A 13,911-nucleotide genomic window follows, 5' to 3' on the forward strand; every position below is an offset into this window, starting at 1 on the left:
GATGTGTCCTCTTCCCCACTCTAGTCTATTGCTACCCTATGGTTAAGGGAAAAGAATAAAGTAAGCAATGGGGAGAGTCCAAATTGGCAAGACAAATAATAAAAATGTTCATCAAGCCTGTTCAAAGATATCTTCCAGTTGTTGATCTCCAAACACACAAGAGTTATGAAAAAGATCCACTTGCATTTGCATCTGAACAGGAGCCAGGAGAGTCTTGTCATTCAATTGGACACCTCTACTGTCATCTGAACATACATGTCCAGCTATTCTGTGACAACTTTGGATCAAAATGGAAGTGCTCTCTCTCTCTCTCTCTCTCCTGTGATTTATATTAACATTTGCTCACATGCATGGCATTCCTGCAGTCAAACTTAAGCAGAACTGATTTGACAATGAAATGTGTGTGGTGAAATTGAAGAGAATCTACAGGTGGACATGCTCAACTTGAACAAAATAACATGGGCTACATTGCAATTTATATGACTTGGACCTGTGTGTCGGTGTCATTGTTCATGAACAGCACCTTTATTATTGACCTATGAAGAGGATTCATGACTCATGTCTAGGTCAATAAAAAGGTGCTTTGGCAACTGTCTTCCTCTTACATGCTTTCAAAAATGGAAGATGAATCATGTGAGTTACATAGATGAGTTCATGTCCACCTTTCATGTGGTTCTAGAAGGTCAGACTTATTATTTGATCCATGAACTGAATTCTGGAAGCTTCTAGATACTAGAACTGGCATGATCAAGATGCATGCCTATTTTCTCATTTGTTTAAGTAGCCTAGAACAACATTATGAGGCCAATAATAATAAGAAAAAAACAATCATCAATGTTCTAATACTTTGTTGTGCATACCAAAAAAACTTTTCTGTTGGAGCTTGAAAGATTATGATCCAGATTGAGATATGTTCATAATTTTGTACATTTCCCAATTTGCGGTGCGTATCAAAATTGATTGTGGCTCATATGAACAAAACTAGTGAAAGATTTGTATGACTCAATGCTTTTGGAAAGTCACCATACAGAAGAAGGCAATGCAGCGGAAAACTATGCCATAAACAGCTAGAACAATTATACACAAACCCCAGTCACCAATATTGTATCCATTTTTGATAAGTGAACCGCATCGAGTTACCAGCCATACTCCAGAATACCTGCAACAGAAAGTTTAGTGTCACGGAAGCTATCGGTCAGACATCATTGGCTAGTGGCAAAGCAAGCTGATTGCCATATTTATAGATTTCTTTTGTGTTGATGTTCTTTCTTTTCTTATGGGATATGACGATATAAATAAAAATATATTAACAAGTCAGATAAAAGGCACAGTATATGCCACTCATGCACTAGGGATTCTAGTTCATGTTCATGAGAAAAATCCCTACCTTCAAATTCATTTTAGCAAGACAAATATCATAATCGATAATATCCCAAAAAATAGCACATTGAGGGAAAAGCAAGAATCATGAATCTAGGCATCTAAAGCCATTATTAGCACAGTACACAGATGTCAGCAAAATGGGGGTGCCAATTAGTGCCACACAGTCATGCATAGATACAGAAAAATGATGCAAACCAATTACATGATCAATATTTGGACCTAGCTTTACTTTATGCATGAGATCAATCAATGACTTGAGAGAAGGTTGAGAAAAGAGATCAAGATACTGGAATTGGATGCATAAAGCCAGCTGTCACAAAGAAAAAATAAAAACACAATAGAAGAGATTTAGTGGGTTATATAAATTTGAGCATGATACAAGGACCAAATGCAGAATTTTGTAAATATTTGTACATCGAGAGGTAACTGGTTGTACCAAACATTAAGAAAAGATTAAACACTGTTGCAAGTTAATATATTTATTATTAAAGATAGCTGCTCAGCAGTCATTTTTTATTTCATGTTTGAATAGGTTTTCTAGGCAATGCTTATTTACAGTTGTTGCTATCTTGTTTTTATGGTGCTCTGCATATGTGTACAATGTTCCAATCTAGTTGGCATACAACAGCAAGAAATCACTCGTACGCTTCATGAACTTATATCTAGAGGATTGTTTAAGCATACCTTTCAGCATTCGCAATAACAAATGCTTCCAGGGCCCACTTTGTGTAGCATAAATTTGCCAGGAATTTTGAAGTTTTCTGCTGAGTTGCCAGGAGAGTTAAGACAACAGGTAGTAGCACAGACCACTGCAGCATGAAACATAACAATTAGGCAAAATTATACAAACAACAGAAAACCAAGCCAACAGGGATCATGAAGGCTTATGATCTAAATAGACAGGAAGGTGATCAATTCTGAAATGGAACACACCAGTTGTGCTGAACCTGGCTGGAAGAAGATTGCAAAAGCATACCCAATTCCAGTCACACAATAAACAAGTGCCACTAAGATGATGTAGTTGTCTAGAATTGATGACCTTGGATTGTTGAAGAAGTAGAACATAGAAAGATAAACAATTGGTTTGATTATTGTAGTGAAATGATCAATTGTATCTCTTGACAGAAAATAAGCCAGTGAACTCATGCCAGATGCTCTTTCTCTCCAATAATGCAACCTTTCAAGTGAGAACGATCTCAATGCTCCAATCTTGCACAAGAGAGCTGCAATATAACATCAATATAACTGTAAACAAGTTTTATAGGTGTGCTATATGCATCATATTACACAAGATAACATTGACAAATACCAACTAGTTCATGAAATTTATCCTTGATTTTGGTCTTAAAGAATTGAAAGACACATTGGGTAATGTGAAGCACACATTTATTCACTATGAAGACCAGAATCATTTGACTAAACATATCAGTTCGTTTAGTAAGACAAAAGAACTACCAAGATATTCCATAATAGTGAATCCTCTGACAGTAATTTAACATATACAATGAATATCACATCTTAAAGTAAGGTTGTAGAGTTCTAAGAAAATTAGCCAGGGAAATTATATCTTTGACTATAACTTACAGAAGTATAATCAAAGAGTTCTAATGTAAAGAATTGTAAGAATAATTTAAACAGCAAAATAAAGCACTAGATAACATTATAATTATTTCCTGTGCGACGAACAACCATTATAGTACATGTAAAAGAAAATTGGGCCTCCATTGAACTTGTGCACAACTCAAAGAAGCAATGATAGATAAGATCTCACCATATGTTGGAAATAATGATAGATAAGATCTCTTTTCACTGGGTACACCCTAAGATCTCTTTTCAATAATCATTTTGATATTTAACCAAATTGATTTATCTGATTACATTGGCTATCCAACTCGAAATACACTAATATATCCTTTATTAGGAAAGGATCATTATTATAGTTAAGGATCTGAAGTATCAGGAAGATATCAAATTTAGTATTTATGCAACTTCAATGCATAAACTTTACTTCTGTTCCACTTTAATTTGGTCCTTGGACTTTATGCCCTTTTCTAAAACTCCAATTATCTTTACTTACTTTTCCATTTCTGTCAACTGTAACATAAATTATGCTTTTCTCTCAAAAAGCACTAAACTGGAACCAAACAGACATGGATAATCTAATCACCACCACCTTCATCTTTTTAAAAATGTGACTATGAACACCATGTCAAGTAAGCAAATAGTAAATTTGATTTTCTACCAATTGTTTGTTCTGGTATGAACTTTATCTCTCAGAGAAAACAAAATGAATTGAATTGATAGCAATCATCATATACATTAACATCTAGATTTAGGAATAATTTTAGCAAATTGATGTTTTCCTAATTATATGATTTTGTAGAGGCAAGGAATCCTGAGATACATTTTTTCAATTGAAAGATCTAAGTGCAATTATTGAATTAGATTTCCTGCCATCACAACATACAAAATCAGCAGTAATATATTTTTTGTATTCATTACATATCAGCAAGTTGGCATTTGTTATACCAATAAACCTGGGTACTAATTTATGAGCAGAGCAAAGCTCTAGGCTTGGCTCAAAAGCTAGCAATGTCTTGTTCTGCTTACTCATCAGTATCCTGGACTTCGGATTGTGTGCATGCATAAATTTTTTAATGATTGTGAAATGCATCAGGAACACTTGAAAATTTTTAACTAAATTAAATTAGTCAAGCTACAAAGCAAAATAACTTTCCAGCAAGATTCTTAGTGAAGGCACTTATGTCATCAAAATAGCAATTATGTAACAGCAAATAGCCAACATTTCAAGATGATTGTGAGTTTTTACTCACATGCATCACAGCACAATAGCAAATATCCAACAGAGAATATTCCTAACAAAATAATGAAATGATCTTACCATGCATTTGTTATCAACCATGAGTTTTAACAAATACATAGCATATGATATAACCTCCGGAAGCAAAAGGTTTGAAACTAAGCAGTCTCCAACTTACAAACTGCAATGACAGTGTACGTGTAACCCAGTGCACCAAATGTCTCATCGCTCACTTTTGCAAGTGTTCCCAAGCACACACCAGCAAGACATAGGATAAGAAAATCGACTCCTTGTATTCTAGCTTCCCGAAGACGCTGCTTGCCAACCCTGAACATGAAGAGATAAGCATCAAAGGTATAAGGTGAATACTCTACAATAGAACAGATTGCAGTTATTGTAACATTCTGGAGCAGTAAGTTGGTCATACGATGATGATAACGTTGCACGTCAAATATACATAGGCTGTACATTTTACCTTCCTAGAAAATACTTGTATTGCCGGAGAACACCAGGAGTTCTGCGGTTAGACAAATCCATGGATTTAGAGAAATTGTAATCGTACTCATCTCGCCTTTGTCCAACAATATCCCTGACATTATCCCATACTTCTCCAGCGATTGATTGTGTCTCAGATGCAGTGCCAGCAGGATTTCCTCCGGTTCCCCTTACCGATGCATCAAGGTCACCAGCATTCTGTAACATATCACGGGGCACTTCATACCCATTGTGAAGCATCCATCGCAGGGGCAACTCTTTATAATTTACACCTGCACTTGTGCTTGGCTTTACTATACCTTCTAAAATATCAATGAAGTAATCTGGAGGATTCACACGTTCAGGGACATTGATCCCTAAACCTGAAAAGTATTCTTCAACCTTTTTCACCGATCCATGATATACTGTCAGACCTCCTTTTGCTAGAAGTATCAAATCATCAAACATCTTGAACAATGTATAGCTGAATCAAGAGAAAATTTTCCAAATTATTCATTCCTACCGAGTAGCAATTGATTCTACAAGCAACAGATCTAGAAATTGTTGTTTTACATTTCCAAGAATAAGACATAAAATCTGTTTCCTGGTAATTAGAACGAATTTGTTGAGAATATAATGTCTGATTGAGATTTCTTGGCAAATCAGGTGACAGAATGACAATTTGAAAAGTCAGTCTGTGCCTTGAAGATAAAGTGCAGGTTTTTATTCTCTTGATGTTAACGTTATCATTCTTTGAGATTTTCTGGCATGCACAAATTGTTGCTGAAAAATAAAGGCAAATGTATGCTTAACTGAATGTAATAAGAATGCAGCATGTTTGGTGAACAGAAAGCAACATGTGCAACAAATAACAGAAGAAATTTTGTATCATTAGTTGTTTTTTTTTTTGTTAAAAATTTGCAATGTCTTCTTGGAGACAGCTGACAACCAACCTAATTGTATGCACCTGGAAAATTGTTTCCTTTTCCCCTCATTAGTAAACTAACTATTATGTGGATTCTCTAATCATTGTATTGGGAAAATTACATAGTTTTCTACAAAAAATTAAATGAGTTCAAATTTCCATGAATATTAAAACAACCTGGGTTGGTGAACAACCATGCAGATGTTTACCCCTTCAAGGGCCTCTCTGCAAAGAGCTCGAAGTAACAGTTGAGATGAAGAACTATCCAAACCAGATGTTGGTTCATCCAATATCAAAAGAGATGGTTCTATGACCATTTCCAGACCTACATTCACTCTTTTCCTTTGTCCACCAGAGATACCACGTTTCTCTACAGTTCCGACCAGTGATTCCCTTACTGCCTGCAGGCCTAAAGATTCGATAACTCTTTCTACAACTAAAACTTTATCAGCTTTCGACATCTCTGCAGAAAGTCTGCAACACAAGAGACAAGGGGATAGAGTTAATATCAAGTACAAGGCATTCAACTAATGAGAAAAATACAAAGAGGAGTTTGTCTATCACTTGCAAGTACACACCCAGATTGCTGAGGTTGCTCTACATATCTAAATAAGGAGGTGTTTGGGAGAATAAGAATGTCGAGGAACAATTGATGCTATATTGAACTTACATCTAGGATGAGTTGAACTTATAGCAAGGAATTTTTTTATCATTATGTTTTCTAGTCTTTTTTAAGATGTGTAACAAAAGCTTTACAAAGGATAATGAGAACGAGAATCCTAATAAAGAATTATATTAAAATGTCTCTATACCTGCACCTAGCACTGAACCAAATATTCTCCTCCACCGTTAAATTTCCATGAACAATATCATCCTGCGGCACAAAACCAATGATCTTTTTATATGCGCGTATGGGTTCTGCTTTCCCATTTATAAGTACGTGACCCGATACAGCACAGCCAGTGGCCTTCCCAGCCAGGGCACTCAGAAACGTAGTCTTCCCCGCCCCAGATGGACCCATCACTGCAGCCACACGACCAGGCATAAGTTTTCCTGTTATAGATCTCAGGAGTTTCTTTTTACTCCCTTTCAGAGTCAAGGTGAGGTCCTTAAAAGCAACCTCGATCATAGGCCTAGTTCTAATCTCAGTATCAGTGGCCATGGATATCACTCCGGAAAATGTCAAGTTCTTGTTTTGCTGTTGCATGGCTTTTTCCTTCTCTATCTGGCCGTATGCATACTTGAAGATTTGACTGCGAGTATGCATTTGTTTGCCTTTAGGTATATTCTTCTTCAAATTCTTGTCTCCTATTTCAACATTGAAGCCTTCATAAGTATCAGGATTCTCCTCTAGTGATTGCATCATCTTAGTAAGGTTACTAGGTTCCTTTTTCTTTGGAGGCTCTGGTGGCCGAGAAGACTTTTTACGAGAGAATGTACGAGATAACTGTGTCTGAAGGCCAACTGCATGTTTCTTTGCAACATCTTTGGCTGTTTTCCACCTTTCACGAGCTTGGGCAGTTTCTCTTGCATGTCTTGCTGCAGCTTCCCTAGATTTTGCTTGTTTTCTTTCTCGACTGGTGAGAATTTGGCCAGAGAAGTTATATATAATTAACAGCAGTAGACTTAATGCAACCTACAGGAAGCAATGGAGAAGGTTAGTGCTAGCCAATCCAGATGCACTTACAATATTGTTTTCTCTGAAATTCCTTAACCGTAGCAGTTGTAGATCTAACTTTGCATTGTGCAGTGTAAGAAACAATATTTTCATGGAACACTATAACCAGGAATTATTTTTGTACCATCCTATTTAATTGATGTGCACAGACAGGCTGAGGGCCTTCTTATGATGGACGACATTGATAGGAGATTTAAAGTTTAAACTAGTATGAGATAAGGCTCACCATCAATAAGGCTCCAAATATAGTAATATCTTGATTTGAAGAATTTGGTGGGCAAGAGCTTTTCTGAAAGCACCCTGTAAATGCATAACAACTTCAATAAAAGAAAATCCTGCTTAAGTTACATAAAATTAAAAAGGGTCCCAGCTTAACTTCTCAAATGATGAAAGGCAGCATACATTAAAGGTCTGTCTGAGGACCAACAGTTTACATTTGATTGATTTCAACGAACAAGGCACACAGCCTGTACTTTAGTGATTTATGTATAAGCCTTGAAAATATTTCTTCTTTGTCTGCACTACTAGTAACTTTTGAGATTCTATCTTGATTAACATAATATCTAGGGTTTTCACACAGAAAACTTGATAACTTGAAGTGAAACTATGGAGTTTGAATAAAAAGAATAACAAATATAAAGTGGAACAATTCATTAAAAAAGTAACACTGATATATTTCTAGAAAATAAATGCTTTTATACCAAGATAATATTATAATTTTTAACTACCATATATGTCATACAAAGAGTCCAAAATTTATCCACTTGCAATTCTGCAGACAATGATGAGCCTTCCTATGGTCTCAATGCTTCTCTATTCACCATGCCAAGTGATGTGTTATGTAATATGAAGATAAAAGAAATGGGCTGTAACTGAAGAACACCCATGGGATTTAGGTATCCTGAATACCATGAGATCTCTCTTCTCTTGAAGACATCCTAATCCCTGTTCTCCCATTTCTTCTTTTTATATCCTTTCCTCTCAATCTCATGCTGTAGTGCACTGTAAATATTAGAACAATGATAACAGGGCAGATATGGTGGTGGGAACAAAAGATGAACAAAAAATTATGATGTATACTCCTCTGTTTCAGTCATATTCACAAGATTACTTTGCCTTACCCCACCTCTTCTCTATTCTTCTTCCATTGTATCTCTGCCAGTGATGCCGATGGACCTCTTTCTGCACCTCTCTTCTTTTTCTTCTTTCAATTGTCAAAATGGACATAAATGTCAAAATCAGCCAACCCTGGCTAAGTTCAGTTGATTCTAGTTAATTGCCACCTATTTCTAACAAGAAAAATTTACAAAATGATCAAAATCAACTAGGCCCTAGAAAATAGATATTACTGGGAACGATCCAATGTATCTTATCTTAACGCAAACTATGGCATACAGATGTCACACATACTTTAGCATTTAACACTCCTTAACAATTCTCCAAATTTTTTGCATTATGATCAAACAGCACGCATGCATAATACATTACAAAAATTAAAGTGATAGTGTATTAGTTAATGTTAATGGGCCCTTATTTGTTCATCACATGGAATTTGCTTAGGATGATCAATTTTCCTTCAATAAAATTGGATATTAAGAAAATATATAGTATCATATTATAGAACATATTTCAGTACTAACAGTCTAACAGTATTCATTCTATCTTCCATATTGGCATCTTACCATTAGCACATGTCGGATCAAAATATCATTTGCATTTTCCTTCTTATTTGTGGTCATAAGATAGGTGACTAGACTGTAACAAGCCATTCAATGTGGTGTTGAACCAGCCCAATACTACCACAGACAGGACAACCCTAAACAAGGACTATTCTAAGACAAAAGTAGATACCAACCACTGGGAGGGGTTTCATAGGTTTTATGGTTGGGAATAATACTTATTTCAAAGAACAAATAAGATGGAAAGCAAGTGTAAGAAGTATGTGGTGCAAGGGATTACTAGTACCAGCTAACTGTGAGATATTGATCTTCATAATAAAATTAAGAAATATGTTATGCTACCATTGTCAATTAGCTCAGATTGTTTGACATCTGGGGATATCTCTGTATATCAGGGGTTCCATCCCCTAGTATGCAACTATTGTGTGCATGAAGCCATGAAGACCTATCACATCATGTAATACATATATATGAATTTGCTTAACACCAATCGCAACATGCTGGAGATTGTAGAATGGAACAAAAACCTTTGACATCAAGCAAGACAGCAACTTAACCAGAAAGGAAATGTCATAAAGAATCTACTCTCATATACATATCATCATTTTATAATGAAATATTTGGCAGAAAAAGATGAATAAGCCACCAGAAGGAACTTACTCATTTGAGAAGTAGAGCCCTTCCTGCAGTAATATCTGAGAAAGCACTTCAATGGGTATCAGTTGCAAAAGTACAACATTACATGGCATAATTGATTTACAAAATAGAAGTATTCTTTCACTATACTTATAGCTAGAGAATAGGAAATTAGACAAGTAGGATTGAGAAACAATACCCACTACTACAAGAAATTTTCTGTATAGTGCTTGGACAGTAGTATCCTGCTGGGCAGAAGATTTCACTGCTAGTTCCAACATCTGCCCACATATCAGCACTCCCACAGGTATGGTTAGGCTGTCCAGGGGGCAGCTGGTAATTATACCTGAATATATATCTAATATTAAAATTTAAAACATAAAATGTTTTTCGAAAAAGAATAAATCTGAATTCAGAAGGAATTTGAGAAGATCAGGATCAACTTACGGATCACAGACACCAGTAGTTTTGTTCAGTTTTCCAAGTGGACAATATGCACCTAATGGGCAAGCTACAGATCATTAAAGAAAATGGAATTAAAGAACTTTCTTATAAATTCTGACTCTTTTGAAATAGGTAAAAAAGCAGGTAAGCAGGAAAAGAGAGTCAGAAAAAGAAGGAACACATTTAAGAAGCAGTACCAGGTAATGTTAAAACTTAAGAGAAGTCAAAGTTTCTTTTTCTTTCTATTTTTCCTTTTTCTTAAGAGAGAAAGTATACTCCTTAACAAAGCAGTAGACTTGTGAAACAAGACAAAGAAGATTAAATAATTCCATGATTTTTGAAAACATAAGAGAATGATTAATCAGAACAAAAGTATATAGTTTGTGTGTTCTGTAGTTGACCTTATAAAAAGTAGACACATCGTCTATGAAAAAAGGTCAAAAACTTGTATGCAATGAACCTGGGGGTTCTCCCTCAGTTCTACCTTAGGTCGAAAACTTGTAGACACATGGACTATGAAAAAAAGGACTACCACTATCGCCATCAGCTCAACTGCAAATTGAAACAACTGTTCAACAATCTATGCATCTTAAATTTTTGGCTGAGGACCTAAAAGTCTTTGGCACTCAAGATAGCTCAGTGTCAACAATAAACAACAATAGGCCACATACTATATATTATACCATTTCATAATATGAAACATTTTGGTTTGCAAAACTATGAATAATTCCATGTTTCAGATATAGAAGTCTGACTCTGATGTTTAAGTGAAAGAAAGTAGGCAATGAAATGAAGAAACACAGCAGAAATAGAGAAATTTAGAAAGACTCATTAAGTCCATGCCACGTATGATCTTATGATATGAAAGATTCAAGTAAAGAATAGAGGAATTGCTGCTTGAAATTACCCAGCAAGTATCATGAAACCTTAAACAAATGTACCATAATGATCATAAACTGCATAACAGTAACAAAGTTACATATTTTAATCCAAGAGAGAAACCAAAGATACTCACGGATCATGCAAGTGATACCATGAGGACAAAAGAAACCCTCACAACAAGGGCGGCAATTGACATCTCTGATAGGAACAACCTTGGAATCTTTCAGATTAACTTTCTCATTTTCAGAAACGCTGCAAGACCAGCCTGGCTCACATCCAGACACCCATGATGTCAAGTTGCAATTCTTATTAGGTCTTAAATAATTCTTTTGTCCACCATTATCATAGAAACTGCTGAAGTAGAACTTTATTTCTGCAGCTGTGCACATGCGTCGAGAAAGATCCCCTGTCAATTCAATTAAGCACAGCATGAGGAATTTAGGTATAATCACTTAAATGTCATATAACTATATACCATCTAAACATAAAATACAAAATATGATACCTTTCTATTCTGTTTATGCTGTCCAATGTTAAGGAAATAGATGCAGATTAATATGCATAGTCATCAATCTAACTTCTCTGTATACACTAATGAGAGTGCATTACGAGCAGATATTATACTTCAACTTTAAAGAGTACAATATCAAAATGCATTATGCCATTCATGGTCTCATCCAACTTCATGCACGTTCAAGTTGAGTCTATCAACCATAACCTTAATGAATTGGGTTCAGCTGAGGGAGCACCGAATCTAAAAACCTGTATGTGTCATCAGTTGCTAACCAAGAATGCATCTTCTATCAATACTCCCATCTCATCTAAGAAGGCACATTACGCTTGGCTGCCATAAAACAGACCCAAGATATTATGCTCAAGTCTTGCTTAGACATGCATGCACCTGAATTTTTGCACATCCAAACAAGTTTCTTCACTCTATTATCAAGCCATCTAATTATTGTTAGCGTTTACAATATCTCCTTTTTCAGGCCAGATTACCAAGTTTCTGTCAATATGAACTGACAACTAAGCAGTAGTTTAGCCATTTCTCACTTGCATGGGTCATAATTTCATATTCCAGTAACCAATAATTGAACAATTAAAATAGGTTAGGGTTAATTGCCCTTCCCCACAACAGGGTTTGCTCGCATTCAGCTGCAAATTCCTGTAAACAATGTCAGTCTCTTCCATCCAAATCTTCTGCTGTTGGCTTGTATTTCACAAAATTCATCCTCAGTTGCCTAATTGCATTTGAAGTCTTAAATTGTATCGAATTAGATTATTTCTCTCGTTTCCAAACGAGTGTTTTCGTTTGACATAAGAACAGAATCAAGAAGAGCTCGTCGTACCATTTGTTTCCTTCATGCAATTCGTCAAGAAACTCAAATCCGACGAGAAGTTGAACGCCTCATTCCAGTCTTTATCCCTGGAACCAACATCACCACCTCCAGAATCAAACCCCTTCACCCAAACCGCCACCGATTCAGTGGAACAAGCAAAAGCGTCAGCAAACCTACGTGTTCTGGACACAGAAATCCAGGTGCTGGCCGATGTCCTTGGCGAAGGTGCCGGTGAGGTTCATAAGCCGGTCATAGATGACGCCGGCAAACAACGAGGATGCGCCTTGGCCGCCGCTGCTCCCGTCGGCGTAGTCATCGTAATCCTGGCCCCGCCCGAGGGGCAGGTGGCCGAGGATGGCCGCAAGGGCGAGGGCGACGTGAAGGAACGCGACGCGGGAGGCCGGTCGCGGCCTCCGGCGGGACCATGCGGCCGGCATCGCGCGATATGTGCGACGGGGGTTGTGCGATGGGGTGGATGGCGGGTGAACTGGTGGGTGGCGACGGTGATTTTGGGCCGTGGGGAGGAGGGTGGAGTGGGGTGGGGAGGGGCGGGTAGGGGGACGAGAAAGGAGTGGAAAAGAGAGAGGGACGGCGAGAATGGAGGATTGGAGGGGAAGCGAGTTGGCTACGAATAGAGCGGCACGCGGGAAGGAAGGCGGAGGCAGGTTTTGGTCTTTGAATACGTCGACCGCAGTCCATCGAAGGCTATTATTATTAATTACGTCATATATATATATATATATATATATATATATATATATATATATATTACAAGTCCTCAAATTACATATTTACCCCTCAATTTTCTTTAAGTAAATAAATAAATAATTGTAAATATTTTGGTGTGCTCATAGAAAGCCTCCCTAAGTTGCTTATGATGATATTATTTAAAAGAATATTGGATATTAAAACGATGATTGTTAAAGGTGTTTGTAAGCTTAGTTGGTAAAAATTTTGATGGATTACGATAAAATCTTATATTCAAATTTTATTTTCGTTCCTCACCCTTTGCGCAAAAAATAAAAGATAATTATTTTTGTTTGACATGCTATTCTTTTATGTTCTATGAGCAATGTTTGGATTCCTAACTCTATTGAAAAAAATTATTAGATAATATCTTTGGCAAAATAAAATTCTTGATTCTATTGAAAAAGATTATTCGATAATATCTTTGGCAAAATAAAAGCATTTGGATTCCTACCACCAATATTTTTTGCTACGTCAAATATTATTCATAACAAAAATAAACTCTCGACATTGATCTTTGCGTAAAAATATCTCTCGACTATATGAACTCAAGACTTTAATCAAGATTTTTTTACGTAAGTAAATCATGTCGAGCATATCAACATCGAGTCGGCAACCATCATCCAACCTAATTTAAATTGATACTTACAAGGTGAATTTTTTTTCCAAATGGTTCATCTAAAATTGCAGAAAGAATTATAATTTTCAAGGCTGGAATTGGCTTGTTTTGCACACACAATACAATTGAAGAAAGAATTATAATATTCTTTCTCTATGGATTAGTCTCAACCAGAATCATACAGAGGATTTGAACAATGAATGTATTCCGAAGTACAAGCATCTTCTTATCTGGTAACGGGCAAAAAAGTGTAAAGAGATGCAGGCCAAAACAGCGTCCTGTG

General features: G+C 36.3%; 1 protein-coding gene across 1 annotated transcript; it reads right to left on the minus strand.

Moving 5' to 3' along the window:
- Positions 1-949: 949 nt before the first annotated feature.
- Positions 950-12,778, minus strand: LOC135608919 (ABC transporter G family member 28-like). Its single transcript, XM_065101981.1, has 14 exons — positions 12,440-12,778; positions 12,272-12,348; positions 11,056-11,328; positions 10,044-10,107; positions 9,796-9,942; positions 9,621-9,655; positions 7,508-7,581; positions 6,416-7,239; positions 5,781-6,077; positions 4,680-5,162; positions 4,383-4,531; positions 2,317-2,606; positions 2,068-2,192; positions 950-1,159 (listed from the first exon to the last, which is right to left on the minus strand). The coding sequence occupies exons 1-14, from the start codon at positions 12,697-12,699 to the stop codon at positions 1,003-1,005; spliced, it is 3,255 nt and encodes a 1,084-aa protein (XP_064958053.1). The 5' UTR covers positions 12,700-12,778; the 3' UTR covers positions 950-1,002.
- Positions 12,779-13,911: the final 1,133 nt, after the last annotated feature.

This window comes from Musa acuminata, chromosome BXJ2-4 (assembly GCF_036884655.1).
Source record: "Musa acuminata AAA Group cultivar baxijiao chromosome BXJ2-4, Cavendish_Baxijiao_AAA, whole genome shotgun sequence".
Taxonomy (NCBI): Eukaryota; Viridiplantae; Streptophyta; class Magnoliopsida; order Zingiberales; family Musaceae; genus Musa; species Musa acuminata.